Source organism: Apostichopus japonicus, chromosome 19 (genome assembly GCF_037975245.1).
Source record: "Apostichopus japonicus isolate 1M-3 chromosome 19, ASM3797524v1, whole genome shotgun sequence".
Classification (NCBI taxonomy): Eukaryota; Metazoa; Echinodermata; class Holothuroidea; order Aspidochirotida; family Stichopodidae; genus Apostichopus; species Apostichopus japonicus.
Window position 1 is genome coordinate 11,584,890 of NC_092579.1, and position 24,534 is coordinate 11,609,423.

General features: G+C 38.1%; 1 protein-coding gene across 7 annotated transcripts in view; it reads left to right on the forward strand.

The window, feature by feature from the left end:
- Window positions 1-4,412: 4,412 nt before the first annotated feature.
- LOC139959620 (formin-like protein 2) overlaps window positions 4,413-24,534 on the forward strand; it is a 49,585-nt gene continuing 29,463 nt past the window's right edge. Inside the window, exons 1-5 of one of the 7 annotated variants that reach the window (XM_071957376.1) lie at window positions 4,413-4,487; window positions 5,995-6,063; window positions 18,433-18,599; window positions 19,101-19,251; window positions 23,044-23,094. In XM_071957376.1, coding sequence (XP_071813477.1) covers window positions 4,428-4,487; window positions 5,995-6,063; window positions 18,433-18,599; window positions 19,101-19,251; window positions 23,044-23,094 — 498 coding nt within the window. In that variant the 5' untranslated portion in view covers window positions 4,413-4,427. Of the gene's footprint in view, window positions 4,488-5,994; window positions 6,064-9,007; window positions 10,960-13,890; window positions 14,900-14,924; window positions 15,304-18,432; window positions 18,600-19,100; window positions 19,252-23,043; window positions 23,095-24,534 lie in introns of those variants that run through there. The other 6 variants (XM_071957374.1, XM_071957377.1, XM_071957379.1 and 3 more) reach the window with 6 other exon arrangements.

Consider the following 24,534-nt stretch of genomic DNA (forward strand, 5'->3'; position numbering starts at 1 on the left):
TTTACAAGTTTTAATGCTCGATCTTTATAAACGATGGCGGTGTTGGGAAGGTGGGGGAGGGATGGGGATGGCTTCACTCCGGGTTATACACTCTCAACATTTCTTTTTCAAGTTTTGTCGTAATTGACGTCACTTTTACATAAAACTGTAGTGTGTTTTATTTGCAAGATTGTATCGGAAGCGAGTTGCTTGAAAGCTGTAGTTGTTACTGTTTTTGTTCATTTAATATCATTTTTGTCGTTTTGTAGTTCATTTTGTCAAGTTTCTGTTATAGTTTCGACAGACATGTATCCACGTAACAGTTCGGTACATTAAACAATGCCAGATATGAATAACTGAGTAAGCATGCAGCAAAACGGAATGTTGAACCGAGACCGTTTATAGCCTACATCTCTATTATAGTAAGCATCAAAACCCTACGAATATTGTCAAATATCAATGCGTTACGTCATTTTACAGCCCAAGGCCATTGTTATGAGCTTGACCTGAGTTTGACCTTGATCGATACATGCGTCAATCACTGTATACTACAGGTGCCACAACGAGTGCGCAGACCGTAGTAGTGTTTATGATTAAAACAAAACAAAAATCATTAATTTGAACAGCTTTGGACAATAACCAGTAACTGCGTATTGAACAACTAAAAGCGCAAAATGAAATCACCAATAGGGAATATCTATATCGAATACTCGCCCGTATGTAATCCCACAGTTTTCAGTTAAATATATATATGCGTCCCCGACCACGTTACTTTTGTGCATGTGTTACGGAATAATTGAATTTGATGAGTATTATAACCCTGCAGTACTTGGAAATATAGCCTAATCGCAGTTACCAAAGTAAAGAGGTAAGTAACATAAATCCATTATTATTTTTCATCGTAATGATACTGTATAGACTGCTGTATAGGCCCTATAGATTACTTTTCAGCCTTATTGCTAAAATCATGTGTAGAATCTGTTTCTACGGGAATCTGCCCAATTTGCCCAACACGTATAACGTGTACTCTCGAATTAGTTGAATTTTACTTGTTTCTCACGCACGGTTAATGATATCAAGTTATTATTTTTTCCTTCATGATATCACGTGACAATAAATGCTGTATATACATCGCTTCAAGGATGCGCCGAACGTAGTATGTATTGTGATATGACGGAAACTTAGAAAAGAACCAATCATGAAACAGCAATCGTTTTTTAATGTTTTAAACATATCTTATGCTCGATAATGTTGTAATAAGCTTTCACGAATATCAAGGTTTTACTTATATTAAGTTTTTTTTTGTGGTATACATTACTGTAAGTTGTTATGTAACACGATAGGTTGGATGAAATTACTGGTTGACTCTTTTTACAAAGTATTATGTGTATAGCATTATGTTCTCCTTCTCGGGGAATCGTGATACACACCTGACGATGCTTCAGTAAACTGTTGTGTACCTTAGCACCCTGTAGACTGGTTGCCCCCTGTATGCTACAGTACAATGTTGTGTACCTGTTGTACCTGTGTACCTGTTGTGTACACCCCCAGTTCTACCCCCCCCCCCTTTTTCCCCTTATTTGCTAACACTGAATGGTCGAAATAGGTTGTCTGTCTTCACTGTTACTTTAAGAGGAGTATGATATATTTTGTTTAATGATTAACAAAGCAGACATCCTGGCTACCACTGCGGTAGTTTGGGGGTCTGTGTCCGTCCTTGTAGATTTAATGTGGAATTTGTTCGTTAGGATATATCTGAGTGGCTGGCATTTCTCGTATGTGTTAGGTAGGCTATGAACTAGAAACTTAATGTCATGTTGGGGATACGATTAGATATTATTTGAAAATTTGCACGAAATGTAGCTTGTGTGAAAATGACATAGTAACACATTATATTATCATATTTGCCTAAATTTTAAGAATTAACAAAGTGGGTAGAGGGGGGAAATCTTTTTTCGAAAAAGATATTTCTCTAAATGTGCAGATGCTGAATAGAAACATTCCAATGTCGCCCTAAGTGTTATTTTACGCTATGTCGCACTATGCCTTGTGAAAGAGCTAATTCACTTAGGGCGACATGTATGTGTGTCACTAATTTATTAGTCACTTAAATTCCTTGCTATATGTATATTGCTAAAAGATATTATGATATATAGCACCCATACTTAACAGGGGCGTATCCAGGATTTTCCAATAGGGGGGGGGGGGCGCCAGGCATGAATGATCGCCGTCCTGGGGGATGGGTCTAAGCGGAGGGGTGTACAATTTTTGCTTTCAAAGAAGGGCTGAATTGCAAAATGGTGTCATATGCATGGGCGGCGATCCGTACTTCCGAGTTGGGGGGGGGGGGGGATATGACCTTGTTGACTATCTAAGCGTAGCGCCACCATGGGTTGGCGCGAAGCGTACGAGAAAATTTTGGGATTAACAAACCCTCTAGATGGCCGGAAACGGCACTTCCCGAGGTTTCCAAGCGGCATATACCCAACTTTAAAATAGGGATGTCATGTCCGAAATATCTCATAATCAGGATCCAAAATACTTTTTTTTTTAAATTTCGGGTGTTATTTTGGGAAAATTGCCCCTGTCAATCTTGTTTCAGGCGCAACGTTAGAATGTTCGAGAGCTCTGTTATATTATTCGATGAAGAAAATGGCCTCATGCAGGCTATTATAGGCCTATACACATGCAATACACAATTACACATAGTTACATTCCTAGGTACCGATTGCTAGGGCATCCAGGTGAAACGTGTATTAAGCATTACCCTGGTTACATGAGATTCTCAGCTGTTCGAGGGAACATGTACGTGTGTAGGCCTACTATAGGGCCTATATGAATACTATGAGGGTGCATATATGTACTATATCAATACCGTGGGCGCAATAATACATTTTGTTGTTATAGGGCCAATGAAGCCTACAGGACACTATTTTTGCTTTATAAAGAGGCTTTTAAAAGATCGCACTGCGTTTATGGTAGGCGAGAAATGAAGCTAAAAAAGAGCCGTACATTAACGAAGATGCATAAATGTAGGCATGAAAATATTCTTATCCCTGGCATTTGGTGGGGGGTGGGGGGATATGGTGCATTACATCCCCTCCACCCATTTTCATGGGGGGATATATCCCCCCTCCACCCAGGATCGCCGCCCATGGCCATATGTGATCCATTTTTCGACCTTAATAATAAGCAACATTTCCAGTAAATATGGACACAAAATGCACAATTTAGTATGGCTGGCATGTCATTTAGTGTTTATAGTGATAATACAAACACAATTACCATCTATGTTTCTAAAACTATTATGCCGCCGAACTTCGCCAGAACCTTTTTTTGGCAAACAAAAAATAAAGCATACGGGAGGGGGGGGGGGGGTTGAGCGATCACCGACATCTCACATAAAGGTCGTCATCAATTTTTTTTTTTTTTTTTGGCTAAACTTTTTTTTTTGGGGGGTGACGGCCAATAGGGGGGGCGCGCGCCTGTTGCGCCCCCCTGGATACGCCCCTGCTTAAGTCCTAACAATGATCCAGTGTGACGAAGTAAAATTAAATATGATTAGGCCTACTACCCTCCCGATTTGTCGCAGTGTCGCAAGAGAGCGATATGTGTATACTGACGACAGATCGGAGGGAGGTGGCAGCCCCCCCCCCAGTGAAAAATGTGGAGGGGCGGAAGTATCATTCCGCCCCCCCCCCCCCCCCGCTTCGCAAGTCAGAAAACCCCTTTTTCATTTCCAAATGAGAAAAAAATCTCATTTGGAGCACCAAATTGCATCTAAGGCCAGGTGAAAATGCAAAATTATATACAAAATGGAGTGGGTTGAAATGTGCTATATTGCACCAAATTGCATCTGAGGCCACCTGGAAATGCAAAAAAAAATCCAAAGGGGGAGGGGGACACCCCCTCCCCTTAGACCCCTCCCCCAGGCCGGCCATCAGTCTTCAGCCCCCCCACTCAAAAGTACCTTCCTACGCCACTGGGAGGTGGGGGAGGGTAACGTGAAGGGTCCGTCGTAGGATGAGTTTCATTTTATGCACTATAACGTCACTTGTTTTCAATTGAAAGGAACTTACTTCCCAGCTAAGAGGAGGTAACATTCCTACTAGACATATTGAACAATAAGAATGACAATGTAATCAGAGATTAAATCGCGTTAGTAAGTTGATATCAATGTCTTCAAGTAAATTTAGGACATTTCGGTTCATACATGAAGTCATTGATAATTGTATTGTTTTCCTTATAGGCGTTCTTGATTTTGTGTTGCTTTTGTAGGGACGAGGCGGGGGTAAGGGTGAACGGTGGTGTTTGGGGGGGGGGTGTTGTTAGTCTTAACTTGTATGTTTCATTTCCTTGTTTTGTACTTTTCATCAGTATCTTCTTTATTATCTTATGAAATTTCTCTTCCTGCTATCACAGGCTCCTTACATATAGATGTACCTAAGATGTTTCGTTTCAGCAATGAAACCAAGTTTGACCCTCAGATGGTACATTATAAACACTGGGTGAGTATACTCTTTACGTAGTATGGTCCGTTAAAGAACTTCCAATAAATGATATGACGGTTTAGTCATTAGCAATTGGACAGACTTTGAGCGGTTTTACAATAAGCTTGTATTTACCTTCTTTTTTTTATTACTATTATTATTTGATCCGGGAATATAAATCCAGATTAACAACATTTAAAGGAAATGCCTACTGTATACTATGATACTTCAAATGAGAGGTGATATACGGGCGCATTAAAGGCTATAAGTCAGAGCATACTCCAAGTAAAACTCTCCGAGTGATAGTCCCACGGTTCGTTCTCATAGGTAAGGGACTCGGCTGTGTAAAGGTATACTCCAAGTTACACCTTTACTGGTACTCCAAGTTGGTTCTCTAAGTAAGGTACCCGGCTGTGTAGAGGTACGCTTCGAGTGATACCTTTGGTGGTACTCCAAGTTATTTGGGTAAGGTACCCGGCTGTGTAAAGGTATACTCCTAGTTGTATATTTAGAGGTACTGAATGAGTCCAAGTTACACTAGTCTAAGATGCTTTGAAGATATCGTCTCTATCACCTCCCTCAAGTTAAACTCCAAATGTTACGGTATATGTATAGGTATACACTTCAAGTTATTTATTCTACTGCAATATATACCTTGGTATGCATTAGGTTTTCCTATAGTTAAGCAAGTTAAGAGTGCCAGAAGAAACTTGTATTTAGTATTGTGATGTGTGTAAGCATAATTCGTTCACATAAATAAACCTCATCACAACATCTCAGGTAAAAGCCAGAATCATAGAATATCATTTCCCTGGAAAACGTTACCTTGCGTAACATTTCGGGAATTGCATGCAAGAGGGGCGGTGGGGGAGGGGGTGGGGGAATTGCTTGATCCAGAAAACGAATTGTATGTATATATGTACTTTAGATCATCCTGCAAGCAGGAACTCTCGAAGCAGCCTCATCGGCTTATCAAAGCCGCAAGCTGACTGAAATTTGATTTGATTTGATTTATTTTGTTTTTTCACGTGCAAATATACAAGGTGAAAGGAAGTCATTTGGAGTCAATATCTGATACCTGTCTAAGATCACAGTCGCCGATACATCCCGTTGCTTCGGAAATCGTCCCCGCGTTGTATACCCCCTCCCTTCCCCTCCTCTCCCCCACCCTCGTGTCATCATCTCCATCCGCCATCTACAGATTGTGTCATTGATAAGCAGCCCTGACGCAGTTCTGTTGGCAAACTGAATGACAGTCAGTGTACGGTGTGTCCCTTTGGTTTTCGAATTGTTTATCTACCATACGTATACGTATGTGAAACATTCTTTTAACTCATTGATTTGTGATGGAGTGTCCCTCCATACATGTGTATCATTAAACATTGTCTTTGTCTATAATTATGGAGCTTATAGCATATGTATAGCATATGTATTTGGGCACTGACGACTGTCATAAAGTTTGGCTCTCAAGTAATATACTGATTATACCTCATGTACTTTTTGTTCCCCTATTATTTTTTAACAGGAAGATCATGATATTGTGGATGATATAATTGCAACATTACCAAGAGGACAAAAGAAAGCTCAACTACAGGTTTGTTTTCATTTATTTTTTCTTCGACCCATGTGCTATTATTATTATTTATTATTATTATTATTTATTTATTTGTTTCATCACATAGTATAACAAGATGAACAAGACAACATAACTGCAAATAAGTAAAAAGTGTGAAAGGAAGTAAACTAAGAAACCCTTTTGGGCTTAATCAAATAGAGTACTCCCATCAAAGAGAATAGATAACCTTAACACCTAAAATAGAACTCCCCCCCCCCCCCAAAAAAAAAAGAAAAAAAAGAAAAATAGATAACCTTAACATATAAGACCTATAACACTACCCCATGCTATTCTCATGCAGCATTTTCGTTTAGTTATAGTGGTTGCATAACACTGTATATTTTTTGTTAATAGCAACCCGTCCCTTGCCCAGCCAAAGAGAAAGCCCAAATATAAATATAAAAAAAGCCATAAAATATCAACATATTAAATTTTATCTGGACATTTTAAAATAGCGACGTTTTATGTCGAAATTGCGAAGTCTAACTTCCAAATGTTGACGCTTTAGGTTGGAAATATATGCCTATATACCTAACCGCAATATAAGGTTTGTCTCAAAATGTCAACGCTTTATCTCTATGTTTCCATAGTTAATATCTTATAACTTGCATGTTTTATCCAAGAATTCCATCATGTTATTCCGAAATGTGAACGTTTATCTACGATTTATCATATTTAATTGCGATTTTGACCTTTAATGTACAATTTTACGTTGTATTTCAAAGTTTCGGTGATTTATACTCTTTATCTTGAAAATTCGACATTTCGACATTATATCTAAGTATCTCAACGGTTTATCTTAAAAAAAATTTTAAAAAATGTGAGAGTTTACAATCAAAGTGAGACGTGTTAACTCGAAATTTCAACATCTATAAACCGAAATGTTTACCTGTTATATCGAAAGTTTGATGATTTTATTTCCGTTTTACTGCCTTGATCCACGCATTTAAGGTCGGGGGGGGGGAGGGGAGGGGTGATCAGGTCATGTGAATATGTTAAAGAGAAAGAAAAGGAAGATGTCTTGCCGATCATGGCTGAAAGGAGCCTGACAACGTGTAATGAAGTGATGACACAAAACCACGCGCACTGTTGCCATGGAGACATACGCTCACGAGAAAGTTTCAATACTTCAAGCGCGTGATAGGCCCAAATCTTTACTTATTAAAGGCATTGTCTGAAACTCGTATCAGTTGAAAGTCACCGTCCGTGTCCGGCTCCCTCAAAATAACAGGGCAAAAAAAAAAAGGGGGGAAAAGATAGAGAGACAAAGATACTTTTGTGAAATAACAAGTCAAAGTGTAGTGCATCAAAGGTTAAGTATTTTACTTAAAAGCTTTAATTATATGCAAGCCTTCCTCTTCGTTAAGATTACCATGCCCTTATCCGTTTCACAGAAGAGTACAATGACCTCTGTGAACAAAGGATATTTTGTAGTTCATTTGAGACTTAATTCCCGCTAGAAAATTAGTCCATTGTTCCATACATAAACATGTCTATCCGCAATATATGAACAATGATTACTTCTTTTGATATCCAAAACTAATTTTGGTATGAATACCACCCTACTTAAGAAAGTCTGTTCAGTTGGTGTAACGCCACCGTTATTAACAGCTTGACTGATTCCTCAGAATCCATTGTTATTAAGCTTGTGACTTCATAAAGGAGTTAGGCCAAGTTGAGGTACTGACAGAAAAATAAAACGTATGAAACCGAAGAACCCTGCAGATCCATAGATCATATTTGTTATATCAGGGTGAAGGTATGGTGTCAGAAGTGTAAAACACTGCACATGTCAACGAGGAGGGGAAGGGGGGGGGGGGCAATTCTATCTTTCCTCGACGTAGTTAGGTAGGAGTGTTTAATCCTTATGAAAGTAACAGAGGCTGATCCATGATTTAATGTAGGAGGTGATCTGGACCTATAGGTCATAGAAGGGTGTGCCAGGGTAAAACTCCAATTTGGTAAAAGGATCGGCTACTAAACATGACCAGGTTAAAGTTGGTAAGGGATCTACGGTACTGTTAACATGTGATACAAAGGGTCGGAAAGGATTACAATAAACCTACGACCGACTAGGAAGAAGAACATGGCTTCTAGAGTAACGTTCGTAGTTTTGTGGATAAAAGAGAATTAAAAATCACACACACGTCAAATAAAATCCCGATGCAACCTTCCTTTAGGCCTATATGAAGTGACCGAACATGACGGACTGGGCAAGAATAAAAAAGAAGTTATTTCACCCAACATATGCCGTTCTAGCAAAGCCATATTCTGGCAACCCAATTCCCCTTTTTGTCTTGACCCAACGCTGCATTTAAATTTCCCCTGTATTGAACTTTGGCGCAGTTTGATCCAGCATTGTGCAAATGACATGCAGCAATTCTCATTTTACTATATTTATCCACAGTTTATAAATATAGGACGAAAATCGCATTTGCGGCAGTCTATAATTGTTGTCTGGGAAAGTACCACAGGCTCATCGTATCTACAAAAGTCTAATTGGATTATTTGTCCCCTGATATTTTTTCCTGCAGACGCCCATGTATTTCCCCAAACTAAATTTCTAAGCCATGAGATCTAAAACTTAAGGAGGTTTGGGAGCATCATTTAGTTCTGGGAAGTGTTATTTCCGGCGATCTGGGAGTTATATTTGCCCCCCCCCCCCAAAAAAAAACGGACCCATCGTCGCGCTCCCCTTATTTAGTATCAGAGAACAGACACGCGCCCCCACCATTACTCAAGACTGATTTGCGCCCATGTCCCTTACGCAGAAACTGTAATCATGACGCTACACCTATATACGTAAACTCATCTTCGCCGTTTTAACTGTATAGGCCCTTGCTTCTCGTTTTGATGGTTCGAGTGTACAATAGTGTTAATTGCATCTGCTATACTGGTATATATTGTATTATTTGTCTAGGATTTACTGAGCCGTGTCGTGTTAGTATTATGACACGTGAAACACGTTATATCAAGGCCAACGTTGTTCAGTTCGTTTCAATTCTATTTTCGCCTATGGGAAATATGCCTTCATGCAGTGTAAACACAGTATACCATGTCAGAAAGTCATGAGTCTGTATATCCCTGCACCTGTTGTGGATTCTAACATAGATTAGAGTTAGCTCAGCTTTAGTCAAAATATTTGCAATCGATAACTTTCTAACAACCTCTTATGCAGCGCAAACAGTAGCGAGTCTCGCTAATTTGGATAGGAGACGCTAATTTTGAAGGCATTGGCCAACATGCATACAAACTGCATGAAGCAATTAACAATAACGCGTGCATTTTGATGGAAGGCTGATTTCTATATGGACAAAGTTACGCCTATTTCAATGTTAACAGTGCTTCACAGAAGCTGAATTTTGGATAAAAGTATAACTATATATTCCGATTGTATAGGCTATGCTTTTAATTTGCTTTTCTATCTCATCTGAAATTGTTATCGTTTCGTGTGAATAACTCAGACTTGAAACAGCCGTTTATTTAGAGCCGCCCAACAACATGATGTATCTCTTTTGACTCAACATTTCAAACCTGAGAATCGCAGTTTGGTTTATAATATTTAATCTCTCGCAGGATTTCTTCCAGTGGAATCAACCGTACAGAAATTTTGAAACGGAAACAGTCGTTTTACGTGATTTTGACGCAAGGCTTATGCAGCATCATAAATGCGCAGATTTAAATTCCCTTGCTACTTTGCAAAATTTTCTGAAGCCTTCATTATAGAGATAAAAACGTTCTCAAAAAAAAAAAAAATTAATAGGTCAAGCTAATTTCGTTCATATTCAACAGAGCGTTGGACACAAGGTCGAATGGCTTTCTTTTCTAACTCTGTAGAACGAGGACAAGTTTGTTGGTGTTATATCTTCTTCGTTTTGGAGTAACACCTTCAATAACCCCTAGTCCATATAATTAATCACCTTCTATGGGAACGAAGTTCTACTGTGTCTTGTATAGCCTGGCTACAGTTTTGACCATCATATCATTAACTAAAATCAATGCCCAGAGATTGGAGAGGATTTAATTGGGGATAGTTTTTTTTCTCCGTCTGTTATATGAGTGCAATTTTTCAAGTTTTATACAGTGTGCACATGTAAACAGTACATTGTACCTGGTTGTAGCTTAGCCTAAGATTAGCGACGAACATTATCAATGGAATGATATTGTTAGCCTAAATCGGGCTATACAGACGTGTATCAGACACAGTTACTCAATCCTTTGTGAACTGTTTTGTGTCAGAGAACGAATTAATGTTTACATATACTTCAGTGGATTTGAATTTTGTGCGTTATATTTTCTCTCGATTCCAAGACTCCTTTAAGTTGTATCGCAGTCTAAAACGTGACAATTTGTATGTACATTATGTAATGAATTGACGGTCGAAAATTGTCAAAATAATTGGAATACATCCTGGTTACAATTCCGTTTAGATGGATTAACTAATATGTTCTAATTTAATTGTATTTGAAACCTCAATGGTATAAGGTCTAGTCTAGCTGTACATCGATGATGTTATGGATGGCTATAGATACACTCAGTGGGTATTAGCAACGTGGTTCCACTAGTGTACATACATACATACATGCATGGATGAGTGTGTGCATGGCATTGACCACATCTCGAAGGGAATACTTTGCGTGAAAGCGTTTTAACTTTTTACAATAAAAACCTACGGAGTATCAGGTTTTGATAATATAGAACAAGCAAACGAAAATGTCATCTTCTGGACAGTCAACGCCGCGGTCTACGGCTAGGTCCTTTTCCCAACCTGCGAGTACTGCGAGTACTGCCAGTGCATCGTCTTCGACGTCGTCATCTCCCGCATCAGATAGGAGATCTGCGGCAAGTCTTCCGGAACTGACTAAGGAACAACAGGTGCGATGAATTATAATTTTTTACAATGAAGCAGAAGTATAGTATATACCAGGGGCGGATCCAGGGGGGGCCCGGGGGGCCCGGGCCCCCCTTTTTGAAAATCCTGATTTTTTTTTTTTTTTTTCGAGGGAAAGTGCCCCATGCGTGATCAGTGGCGTAGCTACGGGGGCCTGAAATTGCAGACATGAGATCCATATTTTCAGGCTAGGTACATGCTGCAGAATACTCGGGAAGTGCCGTTTCCGGCCATCTGGGGGGTTTGTAAAGCCAAAAATTTTCTTGTACGCTCCGCGCCAACCGATGATGGCGCTCCGCTTAGATAGTCTTACGTTCAGGCGCGGCTGGACCAGTCAGACCCCCCCCCCCTGTCACAAATCCTGCATCCGCCCCTGATGTGTCATTGAATATTCCAAAAAACAACTTTTTATGTCCACGAAACTGTCGAAACATGATTTTCACTACTGGTAGAGATATAAAATATTGGGAATTCTGAATTTCCTGCAAACATGCGGCTGCAGTGCCTGTTCAATACTCACTACTATGAGTGGAAATAGTTTCTCCAGGACCGTATCGTATCGTGGGTATCGAGTGCGTCTGATATACGAACGTACGTAGTACGTACGTACGTCTATGGATATGCACTGTACTGTACTGATAAAAACATAGGTGAATTTCACTCCATGGGAGTGATCACTGAGCACATTCCGGTATAAGAGTGAATTTCCACTCCATTTGAGTAAATCTTAACTCCTAATAGAGTTATATTCACTCATATTAGGAGTGAGGGTTAACTCCAATAGAGTTAAATTTTACTCTTAATTTGAAGTGCGCCGAGTGATCACTCCAATGGAACGAAATCCACTCATTTGTTTTTAGAGTGTTGCTAGATATATGGAGAAGAAATTTACATACCAATACATGTTATCGGTCATCGATTGGCACAAAAAGCCAGATTCTGATGACAGCTGCCTCAAGAAACCCAATAAATGGCCTAATAAGCACCGAGCCATCAATGTGGACCATTACCGAAACTTCGATGCGTGTTAGTCTTCCACCCCCTTCCTCTAATGCTATTTAAGTCCACATGTGGGCATATCCTGCAAATCTACCGGTAGCCCACAGGGGTTTGAGTTGGGAGAAAGGCCTTGACAGCTTGAAACGACAAATGATGCCAACTTCCCTCAAGTTAAAAGTCTGGCTGAGTTGGCAAGGCCAGTCAGCATGAAAGAGAAAAAACTTTTTTTTGCATTTCTGTCACCAAAGTTGCACATCTTTTTGGTTGCTATTTTGCCTCACAGGTGCCATCTCCTGCGATCTGGGGGGTGCTGAAATCTCAAATTTTCTCTGTACGCTCCGCGCCAACCAAGGTGGCGCTCCGCTTAGATAGTAAACTCCGCCCCCCCCCCACAAGAAAGAACAGCCCCCATGCCCCCCCCCACTCAAAAAATCCTAGCTACGCCATTGTGCGTGTAATTTTTTGTAAAATAAATTTGCAAAAAGAGTACACCATCATTCTGATAAAGTGAAGGTGAGAGGGGCACTCTGACTGCATCAATAGTCTCCATCTGGAAGGGGGCATCCAAGATGAAATGGCCTGGAGTAGCCTGGTAAAAAGTAGTTTGCATCACCACCTACTCCCCAAAGACGTAAATCCCAGCTCATTGCTCGAAATTGCAAATATATGCCCGGCAAACCATGAATACATGATTTATTGGAAATAAATTTTACTCCAAACTTTCACGAAAAGTAGCACCAGATTGCACCGAGGACCTCCATATTTTGTGAAATTTTCCCAAAGGGGAGGGGGGCACCCACTCCCCTTAGACCCCTCCCCCAGGACGACGATTAGGCATTTCCCATCTGGGCCCCCCCTTCGGCGAAATCCTGGATCCGCCACTGTATACGGTCATATATGACTCAAATGTGTGTGTTAGACACCAAAGTTCATGTTAATGTGATTCTCCTTTTTCATGATGGTATTCACCAGTTGATACGTATCGTCTGCAGCAAACGAGTTCAATCTTACTTACTTTTTGTCTTATTTTGTCACATTTCATTAAATGTCATGGGACGCGTTTATGGCTGAGAGCTCAGTAGGCTATGCAGTGACACGGTCCGTTTATTTCGTACAGATGCATCAAGGCTATTCAAGTACATTTCTGAAAAGGTTTCTACATTACAAAAACAGATATATATGTAAGAAATATATATATATATATATATATATATATATATATATATATATATATATATATATATATATATAAACATAAATAAATCAATAAAATTACAGGATCAAAGTTTATTCGATGAGTCAGAACTTATTGATCGAAATTAGAGCCTCAATCACTTGGCCAGTTATAATCTTACCGTGTTATTTTTAACTGTATGCCTTAATGTAGGCCTATATGTGTGTGAAAAATCGATATGTGAGGACATGCAATCTATATGAAAACTGCAGAGAGAATAGAAGTTATAATACCGTTCAGATAAAAATGTAGATAACGCACTAAAAAGTATTTTTAAGTTTGAAAGATATGATTGCATCATGAAATTGTTGTAGACATAGGCCTATGTGTTGCAGACTAAAAGAAGGTACAACAAAGCCCCCTATGAAAAATATAACTAACGAAAATCGTCGGACTTAATGAGACGTAAAATGTAAAAGAGATGTAAAAAGCCAGATCATTTTCAATAAAATGCAGCAATTGCTTGTAGGTTTACTGACATACTGAAAGTTCTTGTCAAGAAATGTTCTTTGTAAATTCGCATTGAGGCTTTCTTACCTAAGCCTATATACATACAAAATATTCTCAAAAGTGAGGCCCGGTAACCCCACCCGGCCCTCCCCCACCAAGGAAAAAAACATTTGTTAGTTTTGTTCACTTGTTTAGTACGGGCACAGGATCAGGAGGGACGTGAAGTCCACATCTAGGACCCTATGGGCAAAAAACCTGAACACAGAAATTTAAATATGAATCCTGTTCTAGTCTTAAAATAACCATCTAAAGCATGCATTCTTAAAACATTGACACTTATAAAAAGCCAAGCTCGATCCTCGGGTCAAATCATTCTGTTCGTTTACAACCCTCTCTGAAAAAAGTTCTTCTCATGCAACTTTATTGCAATTTAAGACAATGACCTCTAGTTGGCATTCCATTGGAAAAACTTTAAGAAAAAATTCACTACATGCATCAAAACCATGGACAATCTTGTGCACCGGACATGAGTCCCCTTCGCAACCTTCTATACTATATTATGCTAACTTCCCCAGACGGCCTGATACAGTGACTAGGTCACAAAGTTTAAGATGATAGTGTCCTTTGTCGATATTGACTAAATGTAGATATTGACTAAATGTAGATATTGACTAAATTGTAGAGGGTAATTCGGGGTACATTCATTAATTGAAGGAAAAATCCATTGGAATTAAGTCACAATGACAAGATCGCCGTAAATTACTAGTGGGTTTGCAGCCTAAAGCGGTCGGTAGGTGTTGCGTGCAACCTCTAATACATTACCCGCGAAATTGTGACTCCAGTCACAAACGTTAAACTTAAAGTCATAAACGTTAGGGTTACCTTGATTTAGTGTTGATTACTAATTACTCATCGAAACTATCTCTTTCCACCTTTGGTATTAACAAGATAAAGTAAACATTTGCGTATGGTTTAACAATGCAAACGTGACAAGAATGCAGCAGTAACATGAATGGAGTGTACGTTAGTAACCAGAACAACAAACCCGTAATGTATCGGATGTTTGCCCTCTGTTTTACCACTATGTCAACTGAGTGTGATGTCAGACTTCAGCATCATTGACAAGGTAAAATTCACAATGTTTGAACTTGACAGGGGTTAAAGTTTTCATTGAATGTTACAGTGAAGACTTCACACCATGCTTTAGTCGGACAATCAAACTGCTGAACACAGTCTTAAAGGTATAACAATATTACTACTGTAGTCCTAACCTATTTCCTTAGTTATGGTACTACAGTACTACTAGTGGTATTACTACAGTACTAGCCACACTTTCACTGTTTTGACCAGGCATTAGACATGCTTTGATAAATGCCAAGCATGTTAGGCCTAAATTAGTCACAGATGCTTAGATAGCCCATGTTCCGCATATAAACAGTTCTTTGAGCTTAAAGAAGAGTGGAATGAACTTATTTCTGTTGGAAACAGTCATTAAATGGACTTGCTTGAGCCTTGGCTATATAGCTAGTAAAACCCTACTCTACTCCATCAAAGGGAAAGTTCAAGTAAGCATCTTTTAGCAGTAGAGGAGTCTCCTTCAATGCATCAGCAGCACTGGCACTAGCTTTGAGGCAAGGTGTACTGTGTATATTTTATCACACACTAACCAACCTTCAATGTGCTAATTATAGGTACTAGTACTAGGCTAGGTAGGCACTAGTTAAGTAGTTCATAAACATCAATATTAGCCAGTACCATTTATTTGATAATTTTGAATTCCTTCACATCTATACTGTAGCTCTGTATGCAGAAGCAAAAGGAAATGGGCATAGCAAGCAAACATTGTACAGTGTAGTCTGTTTTTGGAACTGTTGTTGTTGAACCATTTTAGAATTACCTGTATGTAATGTAAAAATGTGTACATTTAAAGGGGAAAAAAGGCTAATTTGATCGGTTTTCAATTAACATCCTAAGTATTGTATTAGCTTGCTTAGTTTTTAAGGTTTAACAATTTTAATCTTAGTCTGTTTGTATTGACTTCATATGCCTAGGTAGCTAGATATGACTGTTTATATCATGTTGGGCAGAAGGTAGAGTAGCTGTCCACATTCAAATGACATGCATGCTTCTGCAGAAATACATCTTTTGTTAAGATTCCTTCCATTTTATAATTTTCTAGTAATATGCGATTTGGCTGTGGATCACTATCAATGCATTCTCACAAAACAGTGAATGAGATTTAGTAGATCTACATACTCAGATGTCGATACGTGTGTTGAGCATAAGACTGACAGGATCGAAGGCTCCTTCACCCGCTGAGGTGGGACAATTTTGTGCATACAATTTGTATGCCACAGTTTCTGACCAGTGCATGTGCAACTGGCTATTGTATTTGTGTTGTGCTTGGGTGCTCATACAGCTGTAAGGGGTACTGTATGTGCAAACCATTCAAGTGGTTCTGAAAATTCACAAGTTTGCTTGCTATTAGGGAGTACTATTTCATTTTGCTGAGTGTGGCAAATTGGGCTTTGTTTTTGGTGGGGAGAAAGGCTGCAGTGACTGGGGTGGGGATGGAAGCATGCCACATTGTCAAAATATACTCTTTGATAAATGGTCTGAACTTTCTTAATTTGTTACTGTTCTGACTAGGATCTTTTTCTTTTGTTGCTGTTATTGTTGTTGTTGTGGTTTTATTTTATCAGAGTTCAGTGAAATACATGTACCTTTGTAATAGTTTTTGTTAAAGTCTTTCCAGGAAGTTAATCTGTGGCTACTTCATACGTACATGTTGTAGTGATTCAAAATTATAAAACTTTCTCCCCACAGGCACAAATGCAAGTAGTTTAAAGCTTTAAATTCCTACCACTACCTCATCCTCCCCCCCCACCACCCCCCTCAGCACATATACTTCACGGGCAATTGGTACTATACAACACTGTACGTAAGTTTGGAATATGTTGTCGATAGAGAACATGAATAAACCTTCAAAAGGCATTTATTCATAGAGTTCGTCTTTCCAGTGTTTGAAAGTTGTTTTGTAAAGTCCTCCATTAAATATTAAATATTTTGCAAACCGTCCCTCCAAATCAATTAAGTGAGTATTTTATAGTTTTGAATTTTATCATCAGTTTAACCTTGGTCACATGACACTGTCGGTCGATCAAGTATGTAACAGCTGTAAATTGTATATGATCAAGCTCTATATACATCGCTTGCGACAATTCTGTTTCTTTTCTTATCAGCATTTCCTTCAGCTAACAAAATACCAAAGATAACCAAGAGGTTATAAAGAATAGGTTAAGTTAAATAACAAAGTTTGCTTTTTAAAAAAAAAAATTATGTAAACTGTAAAGATATGAAGTGCCGCACTGGAATTCATTCTTGTTTGAAGGCCTAGAGTTCCAGACATAGCCATTTATAACCGTGACCTGGTGCCCTATAGGAGGATGAAGTGTCTAGATAGAGTCCCTTGGGAATTTGGCTTCCTTTGCTTACAGTGCTCGGCCATTGAAAACCTACGGAAACTTCCTTTCCTTGGCATTCCATTTATCAATATAATTGAATAATTTTTAAAGCAACATTCATGCCTTGACTCAATCCAAATTCTAACATTCATATCAGAGATCAAAACATGACAACATTGCCCTGTACCACTTAATTTATCAGATCTAATTTGTAAGACAATATTTGAAATAAGCTCATTTTTTCCTCTGCCTTTCTTTTTGTTTGCCTCATTGTAACAAGACCGTATGGTATTGTAACTACAGTATATATGAGCACAGTAAATTCTCATGTGCATAGATTTCTTACAGTGCTACATTTATTCTCATTTCTGTCTGTCAGTTTTTTCTTCTTTAATATAATGTTTAATGATATTTATTACGGAAGGCCACAAGTTGGTGCGATCAGTAATGTTGGAAATCTCAATCTTGAAATTGCTTTCCTTAATTAAATATCTGACATGTTTTTATTTTAAATCACCTGTGCATATTACTGTATTTGCAGGCCTACTTATATATTCATAAAGGATACTGTATGAACCACAGACCTGGAAAAGATTTGAAATATCCATTTCTGGAGGGCTAGAAAAGTCATGTTGACCATTTAAACAAAATTGCTCAGATAGTAGTAATAGATGATAATACAATATTACAGTGCTAAACAATTGGAAAAATTAATCTGAAGTTTCTATGGATCTAAAAAATATTGCTATCAGTTGCCATTTACAGTAAGAAATGTTTCATGTTTAATGCTTGAGGGCTGGCTTGTTCATTAATTTTGGAAATTTTATAATTTATGCAGTTCATGTACCCAGTTGTAATCAAACCAAAGTAGATATCATATAACTATTTTACTTGAAATGCATTTTCATTTCCTTCCCATTCTCACTCATGCTGTGTGCCCTTCCCCGTTCGGCATTTGTATCTCCCCATTTCTTCTCGATTTGAATAATATACGTATAAATCTGATGATCTGAATCAGTAAGAATATATTCCCGCACCCACCACCCTCCCCCTCCCCCTTCCTTTAATAGTAGATCTAAAAAGTGATTGATTCGCTGACAAACTGAGGACTGATATCTGTCAACACATTAGCTCCGGAAAAAGAAATTCTAAGAAGAGTTTACTTTCGAGAAACCTTTTGGCAATTATTTTCTCATTTATGAGTTTCTTTGTGAATATATTAATGCTGTCACTAAAGGTTTTGGAAACTGCAGAGTTGGTATGTTTCTAAGAGAATCTTACTTTAATTAAATTGATACTTATTTTGACAGGCTTTCATTATGGCGCACGATGACCCCCGTTACTATGTCCAACAATTGGTCAACCATATCGAATCTTCGTCAGGCACCAAACAAAAGGACACCAAGAAAGTGAAACGGGAATTGGCACCGCTCCGATCTCTGATGGAAGGCCTGAAACAGTACCTTACCAACAGCGAGTAAGTCATTCGAGAGTCTGTAATTATATGACCTCTTCCCTATTAGAGATGATAAACACTTACCCATAGGCATAAATTTAAAGTTTCCCTATTAGAGATAATAAATGCTTACCCATAGGCCTCAATTTAAAGTTTTTGTTCACCCTTGTGTGACAGTTGTGTCACGGTAAGTTTTGCACTTTGCTCCTCTAAGTTTATAATAATTATGATTAATAGTTTAGTAATCAACTTAAAGGGACTCTAAAAGTGAACTGGCAAAGTAAAAAACGACCCAACCTGCATTTCTTTGATGGTAACAATCATTATGAATGACAACCTTGTCCAACTTGGGATGACAGGTAAAGGAAACAACCAAAGCTTTGAGTTTGTAGTGTAAATCAAATAGGAAAATTGTACAACAATTGTATATATATTAAGCCCCCTAAATGAATAGAATGTGACATTATAAGTTGCTGTCAAAATCAATAATGTGAGAGGACACCATCCTTTGCTTCCACGCAGGTTTGTGGAAAGTTTCATATCCAGTGAGAACAGAGGCGTTGATATACTGGGGAAGTTTCTCGGAGACACCCGTACGCACCTCAAAAATGCAGAGAGTCAACCAACCTCAGATAAAAGACAGAAGACTTTGCCTCTATCACCCAGAACTATGGTGAGTAGGAAGCAGGACACTTCGCCCAACAACCATTTCGCCCAACTGCCATTTCGCCCAACCTTACCATTTCGCCCAACCAGCCTGGTCATTTCGCCCAACCAGCCTGGTCATTTCGCCCAACCAGCCTGGTCATTACGCCCAACCAGCCTGGTCATTTCGCCCAACCAGTCTGGTCATTTCGCCCAACCTTGATTAAATATGATATTTCAAAAGGAAACGTTCGGGAATTGTTAACGTTACAAGATACGAACCGAATATTAAGGAAACTTGAGGATTGATCAGTGTGATAGGGGTTAGGTTTGATAGTAAACGTTCGAATATTAAAGGATATTAAGGAAACTTGAAGTCCTTTACTTTGTATAACTTTAGTAAGGAAACGTTCGGGAATTTTTAATGTTACAGGATACGAACCGAATATTAAGGAATCTTGAGGATGGATCAGTGTTTTAGGGGTTAGGTTTGATAGGTTTGATATAGTAAACGTTCGGGAATTGTTAACGTAACGGGATACGAACCGAGTATTAAGGAAACTTGAAGTCGTGGTTAAATTGATTACATATGTGATTACATATGTGGTTACATTGATAAAGTGGTTACATTGATTAAATATAGTACTTCAATATTACGGACGGGTTATATATTTTTTTCAATTTAATAAGGAAACGTTCGGGAATTGTTAGTCAGTAGGATGGATCAGTGTTTAGGGGTTAGGTTTGATAGGTTTTTATGAAGACCAATTCCCCTGTGTTTGTATAATAATATAACTTCCATTGTATGCGTAAATGCCTAAAGTAGTGTAATCCTCCCATTATACCCGAAATAACTGCTCAGACTCCGATCGATATCGAGCGGACCTCACTTTTTTATTTACCTATTACGAGAAAACGCTGCCACACTTCTTTCAACTTGTATTGCAATTTGCCCATTTTGCAGAGCATTGTGCGATTCGATACTGGATCAGTTATTCCCTGATAAGTGTTGCTTATTAAGACAGCGTTCACTTCATGTTAAAAAATTAGCCTCTGTCAATTGCTTTACACGTTTACTAGTAGTTAGTAGAGGTTTTCATCAAAAAGAGGTTTGATATAAGGCTACAGTAGGTGTACATACATGATGTATGGGATAGGTTTCAGATTATAAGTTACTGAAGGGCTCTCTAACCGATCAGATACAGACTGAAGTTACACTATCATCTTAAGTTTAAATAAGTTAATCTTGAGGCCTGAAAAGTTAGTTATTGTGAACGTGTAAGTATGTTTGCTTCCTTGTTTACATGTCTTCTCACAACTTCAGAAAGAGTGGCTCATGATTGGCTATTTAGGAGACGAGTAAGTTTGAAGCGTGTAAATATCCAAGTCCATCTCAGTTCTGGGATTTCATCAGCAGTACATTGTGTTATAGTTTAAATTAATTGTTACTTCCCAGAATAATAGCCATCCAGTTTTCACTCATTCGCAGTGGGTATTAGTCTGTAATTAGTCTGTCATTAGGTAACTAGTCTGTCGAAGACATGATACATTATTAATTTATCATATTAAAACACTTAACAGCAAGTGCAGAAACTCACTGGCGTGAGGTATTAGACACCACTCAACTAGCACGTAACAGTTGTCAAAGCAGAGACTATTCGAATACATTGGTTGCTTGAATAGTTTTTCAGCACAAAAATATGAATTTCATTGTGTAGTGAACGGTCTACCACTCACTTCAGCATTACTGTAGCGCTGTTGGGCTGTGTATAGCTTTGTTTACATAATTAGTCATAACAGGGCTTCTGTGTATGTTCAACGACACAAACACAGGTGGTGTTGGGCGTAAGCTAACTGCAACGATTATTTGTCTGAAATTGTCTGAGACCCAATTAACAAGCACTGAAGCAAATTTTAATTTGATATAAGGCTCGTTGAGATATACTGTGCGTACTGTATGTAAGCTGTAGCCATTAAAATAAATCAGTTATGGAATTGATAAATGGTCTTGTTAAACGTACAGTATATTTGTGATGTACAGTATATGTATAGATGTACAGTATATGTATTTGTGATGTACCAGTGGTCAATGTGTTCATCGATTGCTGCATACTTGCACTACTACTGCAGTACAAGCAGCTTGAGTACAACAATTAAGTACAAGTAAAATACTCATGGAGTACAAGCATAAGGCTCTAAGTGTGAGTGCAAATATTTAAAGAACTTGCAGTTGTTTCCATCAGTGGTTTTTATTAATTTCATATGTATATTAGTATTACTACCTGTGTGAGTACACATGTATCCATGAGGGTGATTACAGTACCTACCTGTGTGAGTACCCATGTTATCCATGAGGGTTATTACTGTACCTACATGTGTGTGAGTACACTTGTATCCATGAGGGTGATTACAGTACCTACCTGTGTGAGTACCCATGTTATCCATGAGGGTGATTACTGTACCTACATGTGTGTGAGTACACTTGTATCCATGAGGGTGATTACTGTACCGATATGTGCGAGTAGACATACATGTATCCATAAGGGTGATGTACCTACATGTGTGAGTGCACACATATCAATGAGGGTGATAACTGTACAGTACCTATAAACTAGAATATGAGAAGAATGCCTCTCTCCTGGAATGGGAAAAAATATTGTCTCTCAAGCTTTAAATAGACTCAAACTTTCAAGTGGTTAGTAATAAGTGCTACTAAAAAGTACACTAGAATGCTGTATGAGTGCATACTCAGCACATTTCAGGTCTAATAGCTTGTGTTGAGTAACAGATGCAGGTGGACGGAGTAGCAAGGGAGGGGAGAGGATGGGATTCCTCTCTTGGAATCTAGAAAGTGATGTCCCTCTCCAATTCTACATAATTTAAACTCCTTATGTAGCAATCATGGATGCTCCCAAACTTTGAAATAATTGCTTTTATGCATGAAGGACACTTAATTAGTATTGGCAGTGATGTCAGAGCTCTGTCATTGATGGACAACACAACTATTGTAGTATGAATGTATGATCCTCACAAATGTCTGGCAACTTCGGAAATTTTGGGATGATCAGCATACAGTAGTGTATGTTATTCCCAACTAATTTGTGACAAAAAAAATTACAAATAGAACAGTTACTAGTCAGAAAAGTTAAGCCAAACTAATAAAACTATAGCAAATGAAGTTAAACAGAATGTTGCATTGAGAAGTGTACAAGCTTGAACTATGGTAAACAGTTTGTGGTTTAGCTAATATGTATTTCGCCACAATACTAAAACCTATCAATAAAATAGTACAGGTAATAGTTAGAAAAGTTTATGTTAGACTTCAGTTATATTTTATGAGTTGATGACAAAGTAGAATTGATTTAAAAACCAACACAACCGTAGAATATATTTTTCCAGCAGAAATGTTGGTAATTTTAGAGATAAATGCAAAGATTATATGTTTTTTTTTATCCTTTAATCTGACATAACTTTTCTTCAATGTAAATTTATATATGTCCTTTATACATCATTACAAGGTTACCTGTTTTGTAACCAAATTTAGAGCTTTCTTTTTATGAAGATTCTGGACTTCAGGTTAACTTGCAAAGCATACTAGAGTCAATCTATTAATAATACAATTATAGCAAATGACGTTAACGGAATGTTGCATTGACAAGTGTACAAGCTTGAACTACTGTATGGTAAACAGCTTGTGGTTTAGATAACATATTTAGCAACAATACTAAAAATCTATACAAAATAATATAATTTGTTCTTACAGTATATATTTATAAAGACTAGAGCTATTCTAAAAATCTTCTCTAATCTCCTTTCACAGAAAGATGAAGTAGATGCTGTAAATTGTCTAAGGAAGATAACAGAATCAGAGGTGAGTAGAGAAACCGTAGCGTGAGGGGGGGGTGGGGTGGGACAATCTGAGAAAAGTTGTATTTTGGGTGAATCAGAACCTTTTACATGTCTGTTATGTCATTACAAAGGCTACTCTAGAATTCATGTTTTCATGTTGGTCTTGGTTTATTTATGACAGAACTCAGAATCCTTTTGTACTACGTACATCATTAAAATTGACTTCCCTTGAAATAATTTACTCCTTCATATTCACGTACATTCATTCCTAGACTGTGTAATGTTTACCTTAGTTTATATCTTGTGGAGCTAAGCTGTAAAATGGGTTCTATCATGTTTTTTTCATATGAAAGCTGTTTAGAGTATGAATATGGCTAGTACAGATCTGTAAGACAAAGTTCTGTCTTTCTGAATGGCAAGTATTAAACTGATGAAAATAGCTTGATAATAAAGTAATACTGTCCTAATTGTGGTTTATCAACTACTTATGTACTAAATGTATAGAAGGAAGATAAAACCATTAACTGTATCTCTGATTGTTGAACAGAAAGTTCTGTCTCCATTAATGTGGGTCTATGTTGGCTTGGTATATGTGGGAGCTAGTCTAATAAATAGTATTATAGTGATGCTTGGCTTTAAAGCGGCTAAGCTAGGATTGGTATGTGTGGGAGCTAGTCTAATAAATTGTACTATAGTGATGCTTGGCTTTATAGTGGCTAGGCTAGGATTGGTATGTGTGGGAGCTAGTCTAATAAATTGTACTATAGTGATGCTTGGCTTTAAAGCGGCTAAGCTAGGATTGGTATATGTGGGAGCTAGTCTAATAAATTGTACTATAGTGATGCTTGGCTTTAAAGCGGCTAAGCTAGGATTGGTATATGTGGGAGCTAGTCTAATAAATAGTACTATAGTGATGCTTGGCTTTAAAGTGGCTAAGCTAGGATTGGTATGTGTGGGAGCTAGTCTAATAAATTGTACTATAGTGATGCTTGGCTTTAGAGCGGCTAAGCTAGGATTGGTATGTGTGGGAGCTAGTCTAATAAATTGTACTATAGTGATGCTTGGCTTTATAGTGGCTAGGCTAGGATTGGTATGTGTGGGAGCTAGTCTAATAAATTGTACTATAGTGATGCTTGGCTTTAAAGCGGCTAAGCTAGGATTGGTATCTGTGGGAGCTAGTCTAATAAATTGTACTATAGTGATGCTTGGCTTTAAAGCGGCTAAGCTAGGATTGGTATATGTGGGAGCTAGTCTAATAAATAGTATTATAGTGATGCTTGGCTTTAAAGCGGCTAAGCTAGGATTGGTATGTGTGGGAGCTAGTCTAATAAATAGTACTATAGTGATGCTTGGCTTTAATTAAAGCTGAAGTGATTTTCCCAAACATCTTTGGTCGTGATTTTAATGCAACCAACTAACAATCCTAACAGTATAATGTCAGTTTCTGTGTATTTTAATGGTT